Below are 27,145 nucleotides of genomic sequence, written 5' to 3' on the forward strand. Positions count from 1 at the left end.
GCTATGCAACAGATTATTATTCATCATTACTCATTCGCTTAGCAAATGCCTTCATCCAGGCAAATTCACAAAGCCTACAATGTCGATATTGCCTATTTACATTGTCGGATATCCACTAAATCAACACTGGTTTAAGCACTTTGCTTAATTGAACAATCTGAATAGCTTTCAATTAATACTGTGATTGAATTCAAATCCTGCTGGTGACAAGCTTGGCACTATTACAAGTGTGTGCTGCAGCCCAAAAAAACACAAGCATTTTCATAAGAATGTTTCTCAAATTCATGTCATGATTTTTAGACTCTGAAGGGTGAGCAGACAACCTGAACAGATTCCTCACTTGGTCACACCTGGCTTCACTCAGCTATTCTCTTCATGAAGGTCACCTGAGTTTTACAATAATAAAGCAGAACAATCCCTTGGCCTTCATGTTCAGACAACTGAATAACTGAAATAGCAAGCAAGTTATTAAGAACAAAATTACCCCTCTGTCAATTTTGGCAAGCTACAATTAAAATCCTGCCATACACCATCATCAGTACAGTTTTTCTTCCGTGTCCTTTGGCAAACAGTTGTTCCCACAGAACTCAAGTTTGATTCTGTTCAAGATTCTGCAGACAAACCCAGAACGTGACTAAGGATATATTATGCTGAAACATGTTTTCCAGTATAAACCAAAAAAATGAATTTGTTCTTCAAGGTCATAGTACACTGTGCCATTTCCCTCTTGATCTTTATTCCTTCTTTTTTTTTTTTTATAGAAAATGTGCTTTGTGTAGAGTGCATGAACAACTACTCCTACTACTACTACTACTACTACTACTACTACTACTACTACTACCTTGTGTGTCCTTTATTACCTATTTGAAATTAAGTGCAACTATTCTCCCTACTTCAGAGTAAAATAAAAAGAGTGAGTGAGCAAGCGATGCTTCTGCATCATAAAATATCATCCTCATTTAGCCCTATAAAGACAACACATTAAAATGATATCACTATTGACACGCATTCCATTTGTAAGAAAAGCACTTATGGTATGTGGGTTGGTAATATCGCAAATACTTACTTTCCTAGTTTACACAAATCCATTGTTGACCTTCCGAAAGCTTGTCATTTTTAAATTCCAATTATATTTGCAATTTACCCACTCACTTCACCAACTGGTTTTGTGAAATCAAGTCAAACACAATTACAATTATTTTAAACATCTTTTTACAGTTTGGAATGCCCAATTGTATTAGTGCTCTTTGCTACAACCTCCACTTAGAGAGAGTACAGACAAGCATATTCTCTCCTTCAAAGCACAAAATGTCCGCCGGTGCTACTCATCACAACATCAGTTCGCACAGACATGAGGCTGAGGAAGACACTGCAAATCAATATTACCATGCAGATTTGCAGATGGATGATCATTGGTCCCTACAATGAGGCACTGTAACCCTGAGCCAACTGAAACCCTCCCATCCCCAAGTCCCCAACAGTCAGGCGTGACCCTGCACTGGTACAGTGTCTTAACAGGATAAGCCACTCTGCAGCCTGCCACACTGCTTTTAACACTTCAAGACAGCCGGCAAGGCAAATGGCAGGTGGACAACTACAAAAACTACAGTTTTAGGATTAATCTTATACATCAGGCTGTAATCATGGCCCTGAACAATGACCCATTTGAGCAATGATGCCACATATTTCACTAAGCCATTAGAGCGAACACTGACGGCATTTTCAGAAAAACTCTTGTTTTTCTGCTGATCGACAGGGAAATGAATTTGCAGGTGCAAACCATATGCTTTTCCCAGGGACATGCTTATCAGCACCTTTTTGTTTTTCTCTGGAGCAGCTTCTCATCTGCACTTGTGATTGGAATGTGGATTTTGAAGTAAATTAATTGCTGTGCAAAACCAAAATGTGAGTAGTTTCCGACATAAGCAAACAACAAATGTAAGAATAACAGTTTCTGAACAGAATGTACAGTACAACAATAATCAGGCACATAAACCTGCTTTGTCCTTTTGAATAATTCATGTATTAAATGGTAATGCACATCTTTGCACTGCATCTGGAATCAGGCTTAATGAAACGGCAACATAACTGAAGTAAACTATGAAAGGTGGGTGATGACACTAGCACTCTGAGGGTTACTGATAGTGCTGCAGGCTCAAACACAGCCACTGGTTCCATCTATGAGAAACGGCATTTGGACTGGACAGATTAAAAGCCTGCTTTCTTTGTTTGGTCTGAAATGTATTCAACTTGGAGACCCCAGAGCACATGGAAATGAAGTACAAGGTGATGTATTTGTGTTGAAAAACTGAAGCTTTATGAATCATCTTGCCTCAAATAAATAAAGGCCCATGTCCTTGTCCTACATGCCTTACACCAAGAGGTGAAGCCATGTGATCTGGTTACATTTTCTGACCCATTCAGGTCGGTCCTGCTTATTAGATAGACACAGGTTAATGATCACATCTCATTCACAAATAAAAAGAGAAATATACATTTTCAGCTGCTTGTAACACTATTAAAGAACTGAATCTATCAATGTGCCAAATAACAAGGCATCAAAACCCCTGTACATACCCTAAGTAGATACCATTTTAATCCCTTTATGCTGCTGCCCAAATAACTAGGTTTGGAGGTGGATTTCCAGCTTTTTAGTTGATGGAAAGTGTAGCTGTTGTGCTTAATTCTCACCATTTTGTATCAGTGAAAATAAGAGAATCCATTTTACAATAAGGATCTCAATAAGAGGTAACTGCATAAGCTACCACTATGATGATGACAACAGACTTGCATAATTCAGATTGTTTTAATGCTACAGCATCCATCTGTCGATCTTTCCTGGTTCATAAGGACCATTTTCATTTGCTATACTTGTTGATGTTCGTAAGCAAATGTCCTGTTGTTTACCCATCTGTCCTGTCACTGTCATTATCCTCACATCTGGTGTATTCTCCAGGGTCCAGTGCATACCCCACAGCTCTGCAGCCTCAAAGACATCCAAACAGAGTAACGCAAGCAGGAATGGAGGGAGCGCAGATCGCACTACCTCCAGTTCAACTCTACAGTAGTATCTTTTTAAAAAAGCTAGTAAATAAAAACAGTAAATATTGTGCTCTTAAGGATAGTTTCATTCAAAATCCAGTCAGGTTTGGATTGTAACCCTCTTTTTTTTTTTCCAAACTAAACTCATTTTAAATTCTCTCCAGGTCTTGCAACTTAGATCAAGCCCTCATGCAAAGCACATAACTCATTACTTTAATTCAACTCCCCTCTGTGGGCTGAAGCAAATTACATTTGCAAATCGTGTTATACATTCTTTAAAAACCAGTCTTGATCGGCTTAAATGTTAAGCCAAACCTGAGACAGCCAAGATGTGAACATATTACTCTTTCTACTCTAAATCAGTTTGTCTTACTGTGAAGGATGTGATTCATTTGACCAGAGCAATAGCCCATCGATAACAGGCAACATGGGCTTACTATTGCTGATGATTCTGAAAGGTGTAGAGCTGGGGTCACCAACCCTGTTCCAGGAGGTCTACAGTCTACAGTTTTTACTCCAACCATAATACAGGAGTGAAAACCTACAGGATGGTCGATCTCCAAGAACAGGGTTCCTGATCCCTGGTGTATAGGATCAAGATTTTTCAGCTCTGTGGTTCCTGCTTCTTAATATGAATATCAGTCTGGAGATATTTTGCAGCATATTCAATGTCAGACTTCAAGTGAAGTTATAGCATGGATCCTTAGCACAGTCTTATCGGTCATTTGACCAATGAACCACATGAGTTTACTCAAGACCCATGTTCTACAGTGCCATCCAACACCACAAGACAAGCCAAGACTACAGCATCCTGAAAAACACACACTCTAACAATAAACTGAATTCAGATAGGTGTGCTTTTTTTTCTCAAACCTCTAATCTTAATTTCAAAAACATGAATATTTATGAATAATTCACACGTAGCCTAGACAAACATTTTTCCGCAGTGTATTCCAGGGAAAGCATCTGTGTAACTGTGTAGTCTTGGTAATTAATTGGACTAATTAAAACAGCATAATTGGACTGAACAAAAGCCAGCATACACTCCAGGAATTCAGAACCTATAAAAATAGGCTTCAATATACAACACCATCTTCATTAATGTATATGGGCTGAATCATTCTATCAAAATAGATTTTTCTGATATTATATCTATACCTTTATTTTATCTTGTGATTTATTGTGGACAATTATGTATTAAGATGCATCTTCTGAGAAAAAATCTTTTTGGCATAAAGGGAGATTTACTGGAAATCCAATGAGCACGTAGTGAGACCAAATAATGCAAAAATGTTATTATAGGGTATTGGCCTGGATATTTTTATAAACATCTAAGCCACAAACAAAAACATTTTCTCCCATTCTTAATAAATATGGCTTCTACCTATGAGGAATATTTTGTGAATTCCGTGTGAAATAAGAACGGATTAATGAGAAAGGGAAACACCGCAAAAAAAAATGAGAGAGCTTGGTTTCATTCCTTGGGCATGTGGGTACAGCGGTTGACTGGCAGATTAATTTCAGGACATGCATGCAATCATGAACAGTGGCGGAAAGCTCCAGTGGGCTGCACAGCAGGCCTTCAGCTCACGAGCATATATCAGAAGGCTTTTCAAACCCCAGGGGGGGGCTCTGCTGCTGTATCCTTGAGCAAGGATCTTAACCTGGCCGGCTTTACTGCCAGCTGTATAAATGGATAGCATGTCACAACATGTAACTTCACCCAAGATGCAGACTATTCACATTCAAAATAAAAACAGTAAAGTTACTGGACACAACTTTACCACATATCTTAAAATGAAACATTCTGAGGATAAGCGTTTAATGCTTTAATAATTTGTCTCACAAATTAATATGAATTAAAATGAATGCAGAAATTGTTCTCTCTCTTCCTATATCTATATTTTCCCCTCTGGAATTTATTCTAATTGAAGCTCTACAGCTCACACAGAGTGACCCTGACTTCAGCTTGACTGCCTAATCAATGACTCACACTGGGGGTAAGGATGTAAGGAGAGTGTGAGGAGAGGAGACAAAGCCATGAGGAAGAGGTTCAGGAACAGTAAAACATCTCACTATGTAAAGCTGGACTACTCATATGCTTTTACAACAAAATAGCACACTTCCTCTTTCAGACCAGAGCAGCGTATGCATCCGGCTACATCTTTCGGTTGAACACATTAATGAATGCAGCGCCAATATAAAAAGGTCCATTTCACACTTCTCTTAGCTTGCTGCAAAATCACACAACCATCAAGTGGGCCGTCTCATCCTTTATCAGACAAATAGCGCCATAAATCACTTACTGGATGAAAATTTAAGGTTTGTTATCTGTAAAAGCAATGAGACTGAAGTACCGTAGCATAGCTGTTGAAAGGAGATGTTCTTAGTGAAGATTCTTAAAGCTTTTTAGATGTAGGTACCATTGGTTACAGTGGCACACTAAACCATTCCCCCGATAAGGTATGAGTTCAATTTACAGTTGTAATATGTATACCTGAATGAAATAGAACTTACTTTTACAAATGTAGGAATCACATGATGAAACTATTTGCTCAGCAGGAAACCTACCAAGAATGGAGGTGATAATGAATTCTGTACAGTGTCCTGCTCACTGAATCTTTCCTGCCTCTCAGGAGAGCATACGATCCCTGCACGTTATGTACAAATGTAGAGGCCCATGTAGAGGCTGCCGGGACAGAATTGACATGTCACCTGCCTCAGCCTTCTTAATCGCACTACAGACAAGGCCACACGCAGCAAGAGAAAACTCTTAATCTCACAGAAGTCATGGAAATGCAAGTGCTGATAGCATCAGCTTCAGTTATTTACTAATGAAACTGGAGTTCTATGAGACTCAAAGGCACCTGGGATGAATGTAATTGCATGAAAGGCGCATGGTTATTTACGTATGATAAGGCCTTTTAATGCCTTTGAAAATGCAGCTAATCGGGTTGCAAGGGTGTTAAAAAAAACACTGACATTTTCAGGTTGATGAAAGAAATGGAAACATAAAATAAATAGAAACTATAATGCCTTTTAACAGGAAAATTCTGTACTTAACATGAGCACATTCATTTTTTTAATGAACCTTGAATATCAAATATAAGAATATTAACATGTAGGATATATATAGAGAACATTTGGCACAAAAATATACCATAATTGAGATTTGAAATATAAACATGGTTACTGTAATTTTGTTATCCATATTTACCTCATCTTACACTTGAATGTAGTGATATTAGGATATTTAAAAACAAAGGTACGATGCTAGCCTCAAGGAAATGGACAGATGTATAAATTCCGAAGCACATTATAGTCTGTGGCATTTTGATCATGATCCTGATCACAGTCAAATGATCATTACAATCATTCTTCATTTTTGTCTAATCAGAGGTCCATCTACATGATGCAAAAATATAGCATATCAAACAGCTCTGCTTGGCAATTATTCTGAACATTATATTATATTCACATTTTCAAACCTTGAGTTATTTCCAATAGAATTAGCATTCCATGCGCCAGTGTAAATTAAATCCCGCCATAAAATAAATCCTTGGAATTTTCTCCAATTTACCTCAACATACTTTTATAAGTCCTTCTGGGTAAAAGGGTCTGCTAAACAACCAAACTACAAATTAATGACCTGAAAGGTTATGCAGACCAATGACTTTTTACTCCATTTGCCAACAAAATGACCCTGTTAGAAAACAATTCCGTGTGGGACTCTTCTCTTATCTTTTAACCATGGCACATAACACATAATATTGCGTTTCTTATTCGTTTAGCAGATGACTCTGTCTATACAATCACAGGACCCATTATTACAATACAGACGGCGGTTTATAACAGCATTTGAAGGCAAGTACTTTGTGTCAAAGGAGCAACTCTAAAGATTTGGACTCCCCATTTTCCTAACCACTGTGTCTGGATCACCTCCCGTGTAAACTGACTGCACCATCCACTGTCCTTCACTGGTTCCCATGTCACCCTAATGCCATATAATCAAGCAGGAAAACCAATCACTGGTCATTATTAAACCCTGTAGTACTTTACCATGGGTTTAATAATGCCTGTGCCACACTGTGCCAGTGTACAGGGAATTTCAAAAGCCCCCCCATCTGCTACAGACTTGGAAACATTTGGTGATATTCAGCTTAAGCACCTTGTTCAGGATTAAAATAGACCGGCCCATCTAGCCCTGGGACCTTCTGTGACCCTAAGCTGCTTCTGTGAGGAGTGAAAACATTTCGGCAATGCTGCAGTCCAGATCTTGAGCCACTACGCCACATAACCTTCAGCCATTTTAGCTCCAGCGAAAGGACTGCACTGCTGAAGTCAGGTCTCTGAGGGAACACAAGCAGAGCTCCACTTCCCATCAAAACAAACTAGGGTCAGCTACTGTACATGAGCAGCAACCACTGCGGTGTCTGAGCGAAGATGAATCACCGCCCGCAATGACCCGCCACAGGGCCTGCACACAAACAGGTGACTCTCTGGGCTTTCCCATTCCATTATAGCTGTTATTTTCCCCTGCCACCGCCGCCTCTCCCACAGGCACCTTCCTCCCTAACACACAATTACCCAGCTCACTTCCACTCTCCTTACACCGCTTGGCCATTTCTAACCTGCTGCTGTACAGCAGCAATCTACTCATAGGCCAGGGCACGGACCAGCGCAAAGCCAACTGAGCTACACAATTCTGTGGGCACACAAATAGCAGAATTGAGGCAAATACAATCCTGTTTTGAGGTTATGACAAGGCAGTAGCTGATGCGAATGAATGTTGCCAAAACGCAATATGGATTATAGTTCTGGAGACAATACAAAGCTGTGTTCTGTTTATGAAATTCAGATGTTGTTATAAGAAGAAGTAATTTACATTTTATTACAGTAGAATTGAATGCTAAGAGGAGACATACACTGCACAGTACAAAATCTACCGCAACCATTAAACAATGTCTTGGTTTATTTGGGTAGCGCCACGCCGCTTAAGCCTACATGTCAGAAGTGACTAACAGAAGATGGAGCCCATACCGTATAGTGCATTGTACCCTCTGTCCCACCTGATCCAGGATCATCTTACCCGTTGCTAGTCGAGACCCGCAGTAATGTGAAGGAAAAGGCTGGGGACTGACCCAGGATCAGCGCAGCAGCCCGTACCTTGTGTGAGCAGCTGCAGGTTGCGCACCTCCTCTCGCACCCTGAGCTGCAGGACCTGCTGCAAGACGTACTGGCGCTGGCTCTCCTGCATGATGCCCATCCGCTCCATCTTCCTGTCTGTCAGCCGCATCAGAGCCCGGCCTGGGAGGGAGAGAGGGCCAAACACCACATCAGCATTTTCAGCCCCTGTGCCCCCTTAATCCAATATCTGTTACGTCCCCCCGTATCGACGGCCGCAGTGGACCGTGCCGTCTTGCTGACCTGGACAGTCTCGTCCCCGCATTTGAGCTAAACCCGGTTCCTGAATACAAATCACACGCGTCCACGCGATGGATGTCAACTACCAATGATTCGCAGTAATTGCTTAATTGCCGTCACTTCATACTTTTTGTCATTGTACAATTTTGTTCTTCGTAACTGGTATAATCTTTCATTTCAATCTGTTATCTTCTTTTCTGCAATGAAGTGTAATTTACGAAAAATAAAACAAAAATCCAGCTTGATTGATCTATATTCCGTTTGATCATGCATCATACTTAAAGCAAAAAAAATCCTATAAAATGTTGCAGTGTCCTAAAAACCAATAGTGCAATTAATCACGCTGAAGGTTAGTCGGCTGGTATTATCCAATATGCTGAAGGTTACTCCAGCCACCATGAACAGGCTATTTTTACATGCTTTTTTCTTCTTTTTTTGAGTACTGCCCTTAAGTTACACTGTTCTGTTTTATTTCTGCAGTCAGAGACAAATGTAGGCAGCTCTGAGGTCATAGAATTATTTTGCGTGCTTTTCTTGAGTAGATACAGCCATGACTAAATATTAATATTATACAGCTTTGTGTGTGTGTGTGTGCGTGCGTGTGTGAGTGTGTGTGTGCCTGAGTGCGCATGTGTGTATGCGTGTGTGTATGCGTGTCTGTGTGTGTGTGTGTATGTCTGAGTGTGAGTGCGCGTGTATGTGTGTGTGTTTGCGCGTGTGTGTGTGTGTGTGTGTGTGTGTGTGTGTACAAATGACCATTCTCCTTCATTGAGTGCATTTCTTTTGGTCCACTGAGTGCCGTTTTTCTTGTGCCCTTTTCCCCACAGAAATAACCATTTCACGGTTAGGATGTGTGCCCTGACCCCACAAAACTGAGTTCAATTCTGGGCCAAGTCATACTGAACACTTTTAAAAATGGTAGTTAGTGTATTTACTTTTTGTTCCAAAAGCAATAAAATAAATGGATTGTGGGTAATGGCCCTTGGGCAGACTGATAGTCTGTCCATGGGCGTGTGCTTGTACATCAAACATCAAACTGAGCTTACTTACTTTTGCGCAAACCTCTCGCTATAGACAAACATTTTTCCTTGTTCGGTTGCGGGTCAATAGTTTCAAGGTCCCCAAAGAGACAGGCGGGGATTTCTCAAAGCACAAATGAGGTTTGAGAGTAGTGGAGCTCAGCAGAGCTCTGGCTCTCGGGGTCAGCTGAATGACCCCCCCACACCCCTCCCTCCAGCTGAGGGACAGCACAACAAGGAGAGCCGGGCGGCTACATTACAGAGAGAGAGAGATAACGCTGGAAACAGCCCCAGGCCATAAAGAGTGGGCCAGAAGTGAGGAGGGAAATGGCTACAGAGAGGAATGCCTTAAAAGGGAGCACACAGCACAGAGGCAGTCAGAGCAGTGTTTATCACGTGCCCATATGGCTAATACATTTCCATTAGAATGCTTCCACTCATTTTCTTGTTTCTACCTAGAAAAAGCTTGCTTCATCACCTCCGTCCATTACCTGGTATCAACGGTGGACTTCTATTGTCCCCAGAGACGTGTAAAATGCAGTAATGATGTAACTAGTCCATGTTTATCTAACACTGTTTGCTGCCAGTATTTGCATCAGCCCTATAAGCAGCAGGATTTAAGTTGAACTGATGCAACTGCTTCCTCATCAACACCGTGAGCGTTTCCACTCTTCACACACTAACGGCTGTGTTCAGCTGCCTAGCACACCGAGGCGCTCTCTGATCAGGCCCAGAGAATCTGGGGAAATAATGTAAAATTTCAACAGCCTGAATTAAGACGTCTGCCAATCATATAAATTACAAATAATGAAGAGCATGGGTAAAATATTTGTCTTTCCAAGGACTGTTGCAGTTATTCATGGACAGGCAGAAAATCTGAGGTGTGGTCAGACAGTATTAGCCAAATTCACAAGACCCTAATGAACGCACCAGCTAGAATCCATAAGGTTCCCTAAAGGTACCAGGTGTAAATATATCAACTTTTGTCAGTAAGCTTTTTTACTCCACTTGCATTCAACCAATCACTCCATGTCCTCAGTGTTTCTGAGGACATGGAGGTGAATGAAAAAAAATATCACTGGTGCCTATTTTTGATCATCTTTGGGGAAAGCACAGGAGCACAGATTATGAGGATAAAAAAAAAATTCTAGTCACAAAACACAAATACATTGATATTAATAGAAGGGCATTGACGCAGATCATAATATTGCAGTTATAGCTAGAGTGAACATGGCTGGATCATAGCCACCATTAGCTCTACCCACCATGGCCTATGGCCATTTCAAAAGAAGCAGAATGTTAATACCACTGTTCTTATACGTGGAATTATCAATGAGACAAGTTTGAGAAATAGAGGCTCAGCCACTGTCACAAGCCTCTCCACTGATGTGTTCCCTCGCTAATCGGATAAGAATATTAATACTCCACTGCCTGGTCATTGTGCAAGAGCCACTTTGTAGCGTCACTGGTGCTAACAGTGTTCCCAAAGTCTAACCTGAACCAGCCTCAACAGGACTGTCCTCACTGTGGGAGCACAAGTGCGTGCATAGCAGGGAAATTAATGAAAGAGACGGAGCGGGACTACTACCTCCCAGAATCCCTTGCACATTAATCTCCACGTTTGGACCCTGAAGCTGTGATTAATGTTGCTGAATTAATGCGCTCACCTTCCTGTGCCATCATCCTGCCTCCACCTCCAGCGCTGTGACTGTACTCTACTAATTACGCATTTGTAGTGGGCCGGGACGGGGGTGTGGTGGGGTGAGGGGGTCTACAAATCTGCGCCACCTTCCCCTTTTTTGTAAACCTCAGAGGGCTATAACTCACGACTACGTGAATGAATCTGGCAGCGGGTCCGAGGTCAATGAATGCGGAGTGCAGAGATACAGGATTAGAGTCAGTCTTTACCAGATTGAGGGTGGTGTGCATGTGCACAGGGAAAACGGGCATACCCACAATCCTCTGGGCAAGTGTCGCCACACTACGCACGAAGGGAAAGCAACCGTGATAACCAGCCTCACCCGTGGATGGGCTCAAACGCCTGATGGCGCTGTAAGACACAGTAGGACAGTCTGTGTGTCTGACCCAACCGGCAGCGTGACTGGTCTATCTCGCACATAGCTGTGCTGTCTTTCTCTGACGCATAATGATAATGATAATTGTTGGGCTGTCTCTCAAACAAGACAGTGCTGTCTAACACGTTTGACAGCGCTGTCAATCTTCTTCAGGCAGCTGACGGAGCTGCAGGAGTTGCGCCGGAACCATGCAGGGGCACAGCTCACCCCGGAGAGAGAGCTGTCCTCCTACACAGCACTATTGATCTTTTTAAATGAAGTTCCTGGGAGAGAGTTAAACTGGAAGCTTTTCTTCGTGGTTGATGGCGAATTGTTTTGCTGATGGCAGCTCGATCGATTCCCTGACAGCAGAAGAAAGACATGCACGCCGCTAAATAATCTAGCACTTTTGTTCCGCAGTCAACAAATTTCTTGTTTCTCATTTCGCTCCCACGGACCTACAGCATTGTGCCTCGGATCGAAAGAGAGAGGGAAGGTGAAAGGGAGAGTGAGAGAAAGAGAAACAGGGAGGCAGTGAGGGAAGGATAGATGGTTGAACTGAGGGAAGCACAGAGAGAGAGAAATAGTGCATTTGACCATGTCACGATTCTTTAGGCGAAATGAATGTCAAGAGCTCCCAACAGGCTGTTCTCGGTGCACTAATTAGATGTAAATTTTATTCTCAGATAATGAAAGATCTGCATTATTTCAACACAAACTCCTGCACAGCACTGATACTGAAGGTAAAAAACCAGCACTGCATTCTCCTCCATGCAGCTTTCAGGTTCTCTGCTTTAATCTGCTTTCAGCTTCTCACAGATGTATTTCCAGATAAATCATTTGGTGGAGATTACAGAACACATTCAGATATTGCATGAACTCGCATGCCACATAATACAAGGAGAACCAGGCCTTAAGGGTCACATCCATCATTTGTAAAAACAGAAAATAAAAAATGCATACTATATAAGCACGGATTAGCTCCTCTATGATCTTTCTACTGCCTCACTTTTATACCTACAGTAATCCACTGAGAACCATTAATATTTAAAACATAAAATACATCTGCTGACTGCGTAACAGATCGACACTGTATATACATACTTTGCATTTTATTTAATAGAATTTTCTGAAGTGTAGCCGGTCTGTATGTGTGTACTGCATGTAAACTGGTAATCAATCCCATAAATGAAATAAATGAGTCCTGATCCTGCAGTTTTGAATTCTGCATTTTGCCAGTACATTAGGTCCATGCGAAAGGCATCTATGTTCGCTTTAAGACCACTCCAGCACAATCTCTGCCCCGTTTATTCTGTGGTCTCTTTTAAGAATGGAAATAGGTGGCGTGGGCATGGAGTGGCTGCTTTCACAAATCCACTGTCACCTATGCATATTTATGCTTTGCATGTAATGGAGGTCATGCTACCTACATTACACCTGCGGCCCCCCATTAATGAGAGCAACCCATATTATGCACTGAATGAAGACCAATAGTGTAAGACCAACACAAAATTATCACATACTAAACTTAATACCCATAATCCATTGACAGAACTGAGAAGTTCTAACTTCTCTAACCAGTTACCGAGGAGAATATGAAAATGTTGTTGCAAGTGACCCAATGTTTGTGAGTGAGTGAGTGAGTGAGTGAGTGAGTGAGTGAGTGAGTGAGTGAGTGAGTGAGGGTGCGAGTGAGTGAGTGAGTGAGTGAGTGAGTGAGTGAGGGTGTGAGGGTGTGAGTGAGTGAGTGTGTGAGTGAGTGAGTGAGTGAGTGAGTGAGTGAGTGAGTGAGTGAGTGAGTGAGTGAGTGAGTGAGTGAGTGAGTGAGTGAATGAGTGTGAGTGTGTGAGTGTGTGAGTGAGTGAGTGAGTGAGTGAGTGAGTGAGTGAGTGAATGAGTGAGTGTGTGAGTGATAGCACACCCAACTTCACAGTCCAATTAAATCTGGATCCATGCAAGGCAGAAGTACCCCTGACCAGGCCAGAAGAATCGTCTTACATTGGAGAGCTTTCCTTGTCAAACTGCATTCCTCTGTTTTAGCTCTTAATAATATTAATGTCTTGATTAATGTTGTGCACTGAGAATTTGTTGAAGCTTCAAACTTGTTCAATTCAATTTCGAGCTCAATAAAACAGTTTTATCTTTGGTTGCCAAGGGACATTTTTCCACGTTCCCTCACTTGTGCTTCAATATGATTTCTTTGTTTTTCCTCTCAAACCCAACATACTTTTCCACAATATCTCAAAGGATGTCACAGTAGGATGTTCCATTCAGATGTCTCTTTCTCCTGTGGCTTCCACTATTAATGTCAGCCATATTCTTACAAAAAATATCTGTCAGGCACCATGCCTCTCTGTCATGAGCACAGTTTCAATGACTGATTTGCTGTGGAAGAGCTGATGCTGGTTTTGTGGTTGTTGTGCTGAATCACTTGAGGCAATTAAAAGATCACAAACCAGAAAAGAGTGAAGGTGTATTCTAGCATCATTCACAACATGGCTGTCATCGGAGACTGAGGACAGAGGAGTGAGTACGTGTTCGGTTGAGGGATCACCTGTGATGTCATGCTGTTTGAAGGTGTCGCTGTAGATCTGGTACTGGTTGGGACAGTGTTTCTTCAGCCACTTGCAGACGTCCTGCTGCGTCCACAGGGCAACTGGCTTGCTCAGCTTCAAGTTCCCCGTCTGTGGAAACAGCATTCAAGAACAACTTGTGTAAACATTTCATTTCATTATATTATTTTCAAAGGAGATGGCCGTATTGTCTAAATGCAACATACATATATATATATATATATATATATATATATATATATATATATATATGATCTGAAACATTTAAGTGTGACAAACATGCAAAAAAATAAGAAATCAGGAAGGGGGCAAACACTTTTTCACACCACTGTATATATGTATATATATATATATATATATATATATATACAGTGGTGTGAAAAAGTGTTTGCCCCCTTCCTGATTTCTTATTTTTTTGCATGTTTGTCACACTTAAATGTTTCAGATCATCAAACAAATTTAAATATTAGTCAAAGACAACACAAGTAAACACAAAATGCAGTTTTTAAATGAAGGTTTTTATTATTAAGGGAGAAAAAAAATCCAAACCTACATGGCCCTCCCTTAATAATAAAAACCTTCATTTAAAAACTGCATTTTGTGTTTACTTGTGCTGTCTTTGACTAATATTTGCAAACATGCAAAAAAAATAAGAAATCAGGAAGGGGGCAAACACTTTTTCACACCACTGTGTATATATATATATATATATATATATATATATATATATAGCTACATATTTCCTGAACCAGGTTAAGTGCCTCAAAAGTACTCATGGAAATTGAACCGACCGCTGTTTTGGGGGGTGCAAGCCTAACTCAAAATTTTCCATAATTGCCACTGCACAAAAGCCGGTTTTCTTTTACACTTGGGATCCTCGCTGCAAGGAAAGGATGCATTTATCCAAATTGTTCGAGCCCTGCCAGCCTCTAACAGTCGGGAGACTGGGCTCGCAATCAGAGGACTGTGTTCCCAAAGCCCGGGCAGCCCCCTTGAGCAAGGCACTCTGGGTACTTAACCTGATTTGCTCGGTCCTCATCTGATGACAGGTACGTGCAGGTTTCTGTTAGGGATAAACACGTCTCGCAGCACCGTCTGCCCCATGCGGAGCCGGAATGGAGTGGATATTATCTCTCCTCCCCTGCAGATGGCTGTAATTATTAGAGTAATGGCTGGGAGTCGGAGCACACTCAGCACTGCTGATGCTGCTGCCGTCTCGCTGACTCCCGCTACCCCGGCCCTGAAGGCGGATTAACATTCAGCTCCTACGTCACACCGCAAATAAGCTGCACAATCCACATTCCTGGAGCGGCTACGAAATAGCCCCAGACTACTACGGCGGAATTATGTGAACAGGTATTCTGTGAGCCGAGAAAGTTACTTTTACAGCCACAAGCCGTCTTATGCAGGGTTTCTGTGTGGAATGGCTTTTTGTCACACCGTGTTAGCATATGCCACGTCACGGTGGACACTGTGAGCTCAGGGAGGCTGAACTGGCTCAGCGTGCTTCAACCCTGTGCAGGTCCAAGATTCAGACATTTACAGGTCAATGATGCTGCTGTAATCCGCCATGTTCTCTGCGCGCTGAGATCACGCATTAAGCAGGGCGCGTCACACTGAAATGCCTTTCCCCTCCAGTGCAAGCTCACGTAAAGAAAGAACGTGAGGCCTGTAGCGTAGTGGTTAAGGTACATGACTGGGACACGCAAGGTCGGGGGTTCAATCCCCGGTGTAGCCAAATAAGATCCGCACAGCCGTTGGGCCCTTGAGCAAGGCCCTTAACCCTGCATTGTCTCCTGCTTAGTATAATCAATTGTACGTCGCTCTGGATAAGAGCGTCTGCCATGTAATGTAAAAGAAAAAAAGGTAATTACTGAATACTAACTCACAAGAACTATGACTCATATTACCCTGTTGACACCAACAGACAGTGGTGATAACCTTAGCAGCTTTATAGCAGCAGGTTACTCAGGTTTCATTTTTTAAATATTCGTTATATGACATGATTTGTTTGCCTAGCATTTGTCTTCAGCCAGGGAAACTGACACATTTATACACCTGGTTAAACCATGCAGACTATGTGAAACGTTCAAGTGTGATAGCCTGTTTATGCCCAAGGTATCTGAAGCCACAACCCAATGCAATACACAGTGCACTGAAACCATTTTACATCACTTAATTTAGCAAAACAGCCCTGGTCACTAGAGAACCATATTTTTTTATCACAAATTTATAGAACAGATGTCCATTCTATTGCCTTGAGGGACATTTGAAGCATGCATTTATGACCCTCCTGCCACTGAAAAAAGCAGTCACAAATAAACACAGTTTACACTACACTAGCAGCACAGTTCAAAGAGCGGCATGTTATTTCAGTGATCATCTATCACAGTTCTCACCTTTACACTTAGGTTTGATAAAATCTAACTTCACCATAAATTACAAATGAAGCAGAGTTCTGAAATAAAAACAAGCAGCCCTGTTACCCGCCTGCCTTAAACACCTCCGCCTATAAATGTGTGAGTTTATAGGTGCATGTACGCATTTTCTTGCCAGCGCTATTGTACTTTTCTGTTCAATCTTTACAGCAACTGATAATAAAATCCGAGTCCTTTGTCATATCACCTGTACATTTGAATCAAAGAACAAAACATACCGTTAAGCATCCTAACGATTATAAGCTACTTATAAGTTTGCTTTGTTTCATTGGTATGAATGCCATAAGAGCATACATATTCAAATGTAAAACACAAACCTAGTGTTAGTAGTTGAACAAGTTGTTGTGCTAGTGTGCTCATATATTATATCAAACCTTCAGCATCAGCAACAAATCCCTGCTTTGTTAATTGTGTTGTGTTAATTGCTGAGAACATGCGTGTAAAATGAAGGATCCCTACACACAAAGGAAGCCCATGCAGTGGGGGAGGGTAGAGACAGCAGAACTGGGAAGACGAGTGTCTGTTTCAATACCAGAGAGTGACTCTGATCTTCTTTCATTTTATAGAGGCTTTCAATGTTTTTCCTACTAAGGTTTTAGCTAATTCAAACTATTAGACCCAATGTCAGTAAAGTGAGATGATTTCTTCACAGCAGATTACTAAAAATGTCAATTAATCGGGTCACACAGTGAAATATTTATTTAGTGCATGTACTTAGGAATTCATGACGCTATTAAAGTATTATGAGTTTTGTTTCAGGATACTTTCAGATTTTGTAGTTTTTTTAAGCATTAGCAAATGGCAGAACTGTAATATAAACATACTTGAAGGTCATTGTTTACAAGAAACATACTTTACGTACTGGGCACTAATGTATCCCTATTTTGGAGTAGGCGGTATTAATTATGATATTTTGGAATTGGCTACCCTGATCCACCATATTTGCTCAGATGAAATACCATATACAATGACGTGTGCAGCATCTACAAGGTCATGAGAACCCATAAATATTTGATTATAAATAATAAATGCAACATTTTCCATGAGAATGTGCATAGATACACATATACAATACAGTATAATTGAATGAATAAGGCCCAATTAATTTAATATTAAGTTAATATCTCCAGTTTTTTTGTTTACACACTGCCTTTCTGTTGACTGCATTAGATGCATTAAATACACTTGCATTATGATTACACAAGATACCAAAATACCTCCAGGCTATATGTTTAAAAAATAAGTAAGCAAATAAATAAATAAATGAAAAATTACTTGCTTCATAAAATCACATGCAAAATTAAAATATAATAGAATTTATTTCACTTAAACTACAGGGCTCAAAGGTGGCAGAGCTGTTTTCGACAATTCAATATTTCCAACCCCTTAATGTGCGATTCCCAACTTCAGATCATTGAGAAGGGAATGTAGGCGATAATTACAATAATTGCTGTGTGCATAAAGCAATAAAAAGATTTTTGGATAATTACACACGGCTGACTGAAAGTGCTGATATGGAATGGAGTAGTGCTTAGTGAAAAAGGAGGGAAAATGAAGGTTTCCGGCTTAATCCAGATTCCTGTTCCACCCTGACTGAACTCACAGCCTTCTGAGACCAGGGTAGCAAACCATCTGCTTCACAACTCTCCAGCCTCAACTCAGAGTCACTGTAACTCCACTCTCCTCCTCCCAAGGTTATTATAGTTAACAGGGCAATCAGCAGCCTGGAATTAGAAAATGCTTGCGGAAACAAAAATACAAACAGTTCGCAAAATCACAGAAAAGAGACTATGTACTAAGGTAAGGCAACAGCAGTATGGCATGTGCTGCCAACTAGCGAAACTACATTTAATGGATTGGACTTCTGCCAACTACAGTAAGCACTGTGCTTTTTGCTCATGACTAAGACTTGAAGAATGAATTATGTAAATAGATGTAAATGCATGTTTTCATAAATATTTTTTTTAGCCCTGACAAATTCTTACATTAATACAGGAAACTGAAACAAAGTAAAAACCAAACTAAAACGAGCAAAAATCTTGAGAAAATCTAAACTAAACTGAAACTGTAAAATTGCCCTGAAAAGTGAACTGAACTGAAATTGAAAACCAAAACGAGAAACTGCATAGAAATAAAAACAAATAAGAAATCACAAATATAATTACCCTCCTCTTTCCACCCCCCTTCCAGCATCAATATTCTTCTCTTCATCAAACATGTCCTCCTCCTGTCCATAAACCACTCCTCTTACACCATCATCTCTCCTCTTCATCAAACATGTCCTCCGCCTTTCCATAAACCACTCCTCTTACACCATCATCTCTCCTCTTCATCAAACATGTCCTCCTCCTTTCCATAAACCACTCCTCTTACACCATCATCTCTCCTCTTCATCAAACATGTCCTCCTCCTTTCCATAAACCACTCCTCTTACACCATCATCTCTCCTCTTCATCAAACATGTCCTCCTCCTTTCCATAAACCACTCCTCTTACACCATCATCTCTCCTCTTCATCAAACATGTCCTCCTCCTTTCCATAAACCACTCCTCTTACACCATCATCTCTCCTCTTCATCAAACATGTCCTCCTCCTTTCCATAAACCACTCCTCTTACACCATCATCTCTCCTCTTTATCAAACATGTCCTCCTCCTTTCTATAAACCATTCCTCTTACACCATCATCTCTCCTCTTCATCAAACATGTCCTCCTCCTTTCTATAAACCATTCCTCTTACACCATCATCTCTCCCTTTCATTCAAAATCTCCTCCCTCCTCTTGCTCCTCTAAAATGGATCCTCCTTTCCTTCATTTGTCTCCCCCTCAAATTCGGACGTACATAAATCATAACTGATTGTGAAGTCTAACTACTCTAAATACAGACAAGTGCTCTTGTCCAATTTTTGTCAAACATATAAATAGTTATACTATTTAATCACAGTCTAGTACTACACAGGGATGCATAAAAAAGTCTGAAAAGCAGGAAGGGGAAGTTATTTTTTCCACAGGAAAGATGCTTGATCTAAACTAAATTTAAATATCTTCCAAAACTTTCAAATTGAATGGATCGATGAAACATAATCTAATGTATTCAAAGTGTACACATCTAGTAAGCATAATTGCATGAGTGCAAGTGAAAACGATCTCTCAAAGCCAATTAAGTCAACCCATTAAGCAAATAAAAAACATGCATTTCATACAGGAGTGTTTTAATCCCTCTTTGTTCTGACTGCTGTTTTACAGGTAGGCCTATCTATTACTGCTGCTCATTTACATTTATACTGTTTTTCATTATTATTTATTTATTTGCCCTGCAATTAACAACCGTGTGTTAGAATCAGTCAATATATTTTGATACAGTATTGACACCCCTCAGCACATAGTAGCAGAAAACAATGCAACATGCAAGTTAAATTATTGGAGAGAATCAATTTTTTTTGCTGGAATATCTGACTGTGTGCACATCTATTCCTCCTGATGAGTAGCATTACAGCCAAATGTCCCAGTGTATAATGTGACAAAGAGAATGGTTTCAATTTAACCAACTGATTTTTCTTCTTTTCTGTGGGAGGGGGGGTTGGTCTTTTTCTAATTCACTCTTGCCAAATCAGAAATCGATGCACCGCTATGCTGCCTGAATGACCCTTCAGTGCTTCAACTGACTATTCTGAAGAGCACTTGGAGCCAGTGACCTTCGCCACACAAACCCTGAGTACAAGAGACCTAATGATATTCTGCAGTGAGTCTCTCAATGATGACAGCACATAACCATGCAGAAGCCTGGTGAGATAGGAGCTGCATAGATCACCAGTAGAAAGCATATGTTTCTAGTGCTCAAAACAACATTACTGGAAGCCAATTGGCACTAATTTGTTTTCTGAAATATTTGAGAGATTGTGAATATACATACAGTGCGGTCTGTCAGTATTTGGTACAGTTTCTGACGTTTTGGCTCTGTTGTCCAGCACACTGGATTTGAAATAAAATTGTGAATATGAGGCTAAAGTTCAGACTGGCACAGACTGGAGTATTTACATCCAGATTGGCTGAGCCTCGTAGGAATTACACATGATATTTGGGCCAAATAGCTTCATATGTGCTTCATATGTGTTTCTGATAGGTGTAGGTAAGAAAGCTTTCAGCATCTGGTCTAGACTTTTGAATCCCTGTGGAGTCTGTTAGTGACATTTGTCAATATGAGGACCAGAGTTGTGCCAGTGAAAGTCAAGGAAGCCATGATGAGGCGTAGAAATGGTAAAAGTAGGACTAAGAATACAGTAGGACTAAGAATAGGCTGACCATGATTTCTATGAATATAGGTAGAATAGGTGCAACTATGTCATTCCTGAATGCAATGCACTTTTATAAAATAAAATAAAAGCCTAGAAATGAAAACTCTTACCTGTACCTACACTAAGCGAGTGCACACACCTGGCTAACCAGAAACACATGTGAAGCCCTTTGTCCCATACATCATGGTGCCCTGAAATGGAAAGGGACTATGTACAGTATGTAAAGTTCTGTCTTTTTTACATGGTGAAAGCAAAATAAAAATACCCCCTAGTAAAAACCGAGAATCTTAATGTGACACATTTTGTAGTATAGATATAGTATGAAAATCTGTCCCAAATATTGTCTTTTCACCACTTTTTGCAAAATTCCAATGCAATTTTGCTTCAAGAAAGTGTCAGTCTTCTCACTGAAATCTTTTCCAGAGTGATTAATGCTGCAACGTTACTAAATATTGTAACAGCTCTTGTGAGTTAACAGCGCCACCTAATGGTGGAATCAGGAAAACATTTGCCCACTTCTGATGTACAGTCTGTACAGACAGCCATATCCAATTTCATGTTTGAGATCATATCTGATAGCCGAGAATACTCTAGTGTCGTATACTGTAAGCTCTGCAGTCTGCAGGAGCCTGAGTGGTTTCAGTTCATGTCATCAGAACAGATTAATTTATTCTGAAAGACGTACAAACAAAGTCCACTTAGGTTTAAAGTTTGGGGTTGTTTTCCATGGTCTGCACACAAAGACACACCGGCAAAAGGTTAGCAGAATTGGCTTTGAGCCATACATCATGAACTGCAACAATAAGGAAAAGCTATGTTGCATTACTTGGCATTTTTAATTGCAAAATTTCAAATAATATGGCATTCTCTGCCTCTGCTGATTGAAAATTCACGAGAAGCACAATCAAAAAGAACATCCATGCAGTTACTAGCACACGTCATGGATAGCACCTGAGTCACCATCTACTGAGAATGGGTTATGTGCTAAATATGTGAATGTGCTACATTCATAAAGAAATCAGCATGCAGAACAGTTCAGGCTGCTGGTTACCTGCATGGCCTAGTCTGTCAGGCTGCTGGTTACCTGTATGACCTGGTCTGACAGGCTGCTGGTCACCTGCAAGGTCTGGTCTGACAGGCTGCTGGTTACCTGCATGGCCTGGTCTGACAGGCTGCTGGTTACCTGTATGACCTGGTCTGACAGGCTGCTGGTCACCTGCAAGGTCTGGTCTGACAGGCTGCTGGTTACCTGTATGGCCTGGTCTGACAGGCTGCTGGTTACCTGTATGACCTGGTCTGACAGGCTGCTGGTCACCTGCAAGGTCTGGTCTGACAGGCTGCTGGTTACCTGTATGGCCTGGTCTGACGGGCTGCTGGTTACCTGTATGACCTGATCTGTCAGCTGCTGGTTACCTGTATGGCCTGGTCTGACAGGCTGCTGGTTACCTGTATGACCTGGTCTGACAGGCTGCTGATCACCTGCAAGGTCTAGTCTGACAGGCTGCTGGTTACCTGCATGGCCTAGTCTGTCAGGCTGCTGGTTACCTGCATGGCCTGGTCTGACAGCTGCTGGTAGATGGGCTCCCTCTGGTCCTGGTATGTGGGGCTGTCATCATCGATGGCCACTCCATGACCGATTGGAAGTTCATCCAGGGGTGATGTCACGTCCTCTGTGCACACCTGGTGATCTAAACCATTGTGACTCAGGTTGCAGTGGACAGCTGGGAGGAGAGATGGAAAGCAGGACTGTCATCACTGCACTCAGCTCTGCAAAGACTGCATCGGTAGGACAGACACTTTGATGGCATATGTCCACCGTATATGCTGACCTGTACAACACCAGTGAATCAAGGGTGAATTAGTCATGATCAAATATAGAACATAACGTGAAGCGTGTTCGTTTATCCAGCAATTTAAAACCAATATTGCGTATTTTATTGCCAAATTCTGCAGAAATGCTCTCACCAGTAACCACTTGCATTTCCTCAGGTCAGCAGAGGACTGCTTTTATCTTACAGAAATAATGATTCCCTCAAGCTGTGTACAAGCAAAAGAAATGAATGATCAGAATTTTTTTTTCCATAAAAATGTTTCAACAATCATACCATGATATCAACAGCCAAATACAAACTTCACTGCCAATAATAATGTATGCCTGCAAAATGATTCCCTATTAAAAAACATGTAAAATCCTTACATGAGAAACAACTTTCTAAGCATATGGTGATTTAAACTAACAGCTACAATAAACAAAATGAATTCAGGGACCTGTTCCACAAAGCAGGATTACCTAGTTAGCCGAACAGCTGCACTGACTAAAACCCAGTCCCTGCCAAATCTGGAACATAGACTGAAATAAAAGGAGCTGTTCCGGGTTCTTGCTTTATGGAACATTTGCAATCAAAGCAGGGCTGAGCACCACAACAATGGAACAGATTGTTCTTCAAAAGTAAATATCTTCGAAGATATTGCTATGTATAATTGGTCAATGTTTATGAATATAATTTTTTGTAAACTTGGGAGGATTAGATGAGCTATTGGATGACCTTCCACTTAAGGGTGAAATCTATCTTATGGCCATGAAGACTAGAATATTTCACAACAAACCAGCATGCATTCATTCTCTTTATTTTCGAAATGAATACAAGGCAATAATATTTCCTGAAAACAACAGTAACAATAATACTTCCTGAAAACAATAATGATAATATTTCCTGAAAACATTACATAAAAATTTGGAAACATTAATAGAAACATGAATATAAATTATTTGAAAGTTAAATATACTGTTAAAGGAAATATACTCAGTCATGCTGGTCGATCGCGTCTCATTTTTTTAAAAGCATCGGTTAAAATGATCATTCTTGGGTGTTTTCATCCCTATTCCCCATGGCTTCCGCCTGACAGACTCAATTGGCATGAAATGTGCCCAATCCGCTGCTATTGAGAACTTTGTTACAGACAGGGTTGTGCACTCAAACTTCCGCTGTCACATTAGTCTTCAATATTCGCGTGATATAGAGTAACATGCAATGGCAATGGTTTCTGCACAATTTGTCTTATATTTTTATGTAACGGTAAACTTTGTCAATGCATTTGATTTTATACAGCGCAGGGCAATCTTTGTCATGACAGGATTTCAATTGTCCGACCAATTTGTGTGTTTTGTCACTGGTGGTGAAAGTGCGTTCATTTAATTAAACTGAGCTTACCATTTCAAGTTCAGAAAAAAATATCGTTACCAATTTTTGGTCAACGAAAAAGTGTTGAAATGATTGTTAATCACACCGCTAATATAAATACTTATTTAGAATACTATAGTTAGTATTCATAAATATCTGTTACAAATGATCTGTATGTGATCGAAGCAAACCTGAACTCAATGGTACAGAACATGAGACCTTTCTGCAAATTTTACAGCAAGATTGCTTTTTATTTTCTTCTTCTTTTATAACTTTTTTTTTTCTTTTTTTTTAAAGAAAAAGGGCTCTGAGAAAAGGTTTGGGAACCCCTATGGATTATTCTTTGATACTTTTTTTAAAAGATCATTTCAAAGGCCCAGACCCAAGTAATTTACTAGTTACGGCTTCAATGAGTCGGTCAAGTAAGTATAATTCCAGGGCTGAACATTTTATTCTGAAGTAACTCCGTGACTTCTAAAATATCCAACTTCAGTGGTTGTTCTGTCTGGTGTTAACACCAATGGATTCCTGTCGTCCAGAGATCTCAGAATGAATATAGTTCATTTCCACCAAGAAAGGCGAGGCTACAAAACTCTCTCAATGTTTCAAACTACCCATTTCCACTGTCCAATGGAACAGTTGAAGTCAAGGCAAGGTCTGGAAGACCAAGAAAGATTTCAGATAGAATGGCCCGAGACCTGGTGAGAAATGCTTAGAAGAACCCACACACCACTCCAAAGAGCTGTGAAAAAGAGTAGCAGGCACATGCTGTTCACATGGCAACAATACAATGTACTTTAAACATCAAAGACCGACATGGCAGAGTTGCCAGAAAGAACAACCTCAACACAAAATTAAGCATCTGATGTATGCTAAAGGAAACATTTAGAAGCCTGAAGCCATTTGGAACAATGGTAATTGCTTGGAATTTATATAGCGCCTTTATTAAAGGTTAGGTGTCTTGCTCAGCGACACACCCAGGGCGAGATCGAACCGGCAACCCTCCAACTGCCAGACGACTTACTGCCTGAGCAACGTTGCCCCCTATGTGCCCCACAATGTGCTTTGGACTGACAAAACCAAAATTCAATTTTTTGGCGACCACCGAAGAAGGTATGTTTGGAGAAAAAAAGGGTGAAGTCTTTGTAGAGAAGAACAACTTTCCAACTGTGAAGCATGGAGGTGGATCTATTATGGGGTTGTGTGGCAGCTGAAGGCAGAGAAAAGATTGTGCGAGTCGAAGAATATAAAGAAATTCATGAGGCTAATGTTCAAAGGTCAGTCCAGACATTGAAGTTAAAGAGAGGTTGGGTATTCCAGCAAGACAATGATCCAAAGCATACCTCAAAATCAACCATGAAGTACCTCCAGGAAAGAGAGATGATGCTTTTGGAATGGCAACCATATCATTGAAAATCTGTGGAAAGATCTCAAACATGCCGTACATGCAAGGAGGCTGAAGAATAGTTCTGCCAGGAAAAATGGGATTTACATGCTGTTATAGTTGCCCTAGGAGTTATGAATACAAGCCCTTTTATTTCCTATGGTGTCTGAATGCACAGTGCCAATTTTGAATTACTTAATTAACACACATGGCCCAAGGACAATGCGGTCAAGGACTTAATTATAAACTAATTTACATTACTAATTACAAATGTTTTCATACCTGAAAATCAACAGAAGTTTCCAATGTTTCCATGTCTATATTAATATTACTACATCGTCACATAATAAAACATCACCCAATGCCCACAAACTAGGAAAGGACTGGGCGTACATTCAGCGTCACTCATTTCTAATGTAATTACCGATTGTGCCAAACATCAAGGCACACATGAAAGAGACACGCATTTGCTAACAATGGAAAGCATATTTCTGAATGATAATTGTATTGTAATTACTGACAGGGTTTCCACAGGGAACACACTTTTACACAGGGCCTTTTTCCTTTTTTATTATTTTGAAACTGTAAAAATAAAAAGTAATCTTGCTTTAAATTGGGAAGAAATGTGTCATGTTTAATGTTGTATCATTTAGAGGTCAGGTTCGCTTCTGTTCATTTAGATATTAAAAGGCTTTTTGACCAGGGGTGCCCAAATTATTTGCACAGTACTGTAGTTACACTCACCAAAATGTTTTGACAGCCACTTAATATACACAAATCACTTATGTATAGTTTGCAGTTGCACCACTAGATGGCAGTAGTGTACAAATCTGGAAGATTAAAGCAATACATGATGAAAATCTCCCATTCAGTCCATATTGTTTAGTCTGTTTGGCTGTAAAAAATATATATATATATATATACAAGCCCCTTTTTTAAAAATACTGGTACAAACACAGTGATTTTGTAGTGTATTTCTGCATTAAAGCAATATAAAAATTATGTTCAGGCCAAAACATTTCAAGAGTGGCTGCTGTCAAAATGTATTTTTCCACACAAAGAAAGATATGCTTGTAAGTTGTCAAGACGGTCGAATCACCAATTTGACGCCTGTCTGGAAGCTGGAATATCGAGAGGTGGAGGGTGGGGAGGGTTTCCAAATGTGAAGTCACCGTCATATCAGAAATATGATCAGTTCCTCATACTGTAAATGCTATGCCCATTACACACATGCACACAGGAACTACATTTTCTAAATGTTTTCATACCTGAAAATCAACAGAATTTCCCATGTCAAGTCTGTTAATACTAATACACTGTGACATAATAAAACATCATCCAACGCCCACAAACTAGGAAAGAACCTTCAGCAACACTGACTGCTAAACATTGAGGCAAACATGAAAGAGTCACTGATTTGCTAACAACGGAAAGTATTTTGCGGAACAATAATTGTATGGGTGAACATTTGTTCTCATCCTTCCTGGAAATGTGTGTAGGGGCTGAAGACAGTGGTAAAGCAGGCTATACGACACAAACCAATCTCAGCAAAGGGAGCTTGATGACAGGCAGAGGAAGAAAAGACACAGAGTGGGAGGTAAAGAGAAAGAGAATAAGACAGATATAAATGAAAGAGAGGAAGGAAGAAAGAAGACAGACACAGGGAGAAGCAGAGCGACTGAGAGAGAGCGAGAGTGTTCCGGTTGTTTCTCAGTGTTCAGCTTTGCCGCAGCCC

The 27,145-nt window shown here is 40.5% G+C and overlaps 1 protein-coding gene across 4 annotated transcripts in view; it reads right to left on the bottom strand.

Moving 5' to 3' along the window:
• Window positions 1-27,145, bottom strand: part of samd12 (sterile alpha motif domain containing 12) — a 55,629-nt gene that overhangs the window by 17,411 nt on the left and 11,073 nt on the right. For 3 of the 4 annotated variants that reach the window (XM_061245593.1, XM_061245581.1, XM_061245586.1), the window contains exons 2-4: window positions 22,390-22,565; window positions 14,094-14,223; window positions 8,209-8,349 (exon numbers count right to left, since the gene is read on the bottom strand). In XM_061245593.1, the coding sequence (XP_061101577.1) occupies window positions 8,209-8,349; window positions 14,094-14,223; window positions 22,390-22,565 (447 nt within the window). Of the gene's footprint in view, window positions 1-8,208; window positions 8,350-14,093; window positions 14,224-22,389; window positions 22,566-22,809; window positions 22,882-27,145 lie in introns of all 4 variants that reach the window. The other variant, XM_061245601.1, reaches the window with a different exon arrangement.

This window comes from Conger conger, chromosome 1 (assembly GCF_963514075.1).
Source record: "Conger conger chromosome 1, fConCon1.1, whole genome shotgun sequence".
NCBI lineage: Eukaryota > Metazoa > Chordata > Actinopteri > Anguilliformes > Congridae > Conger > Conger conger.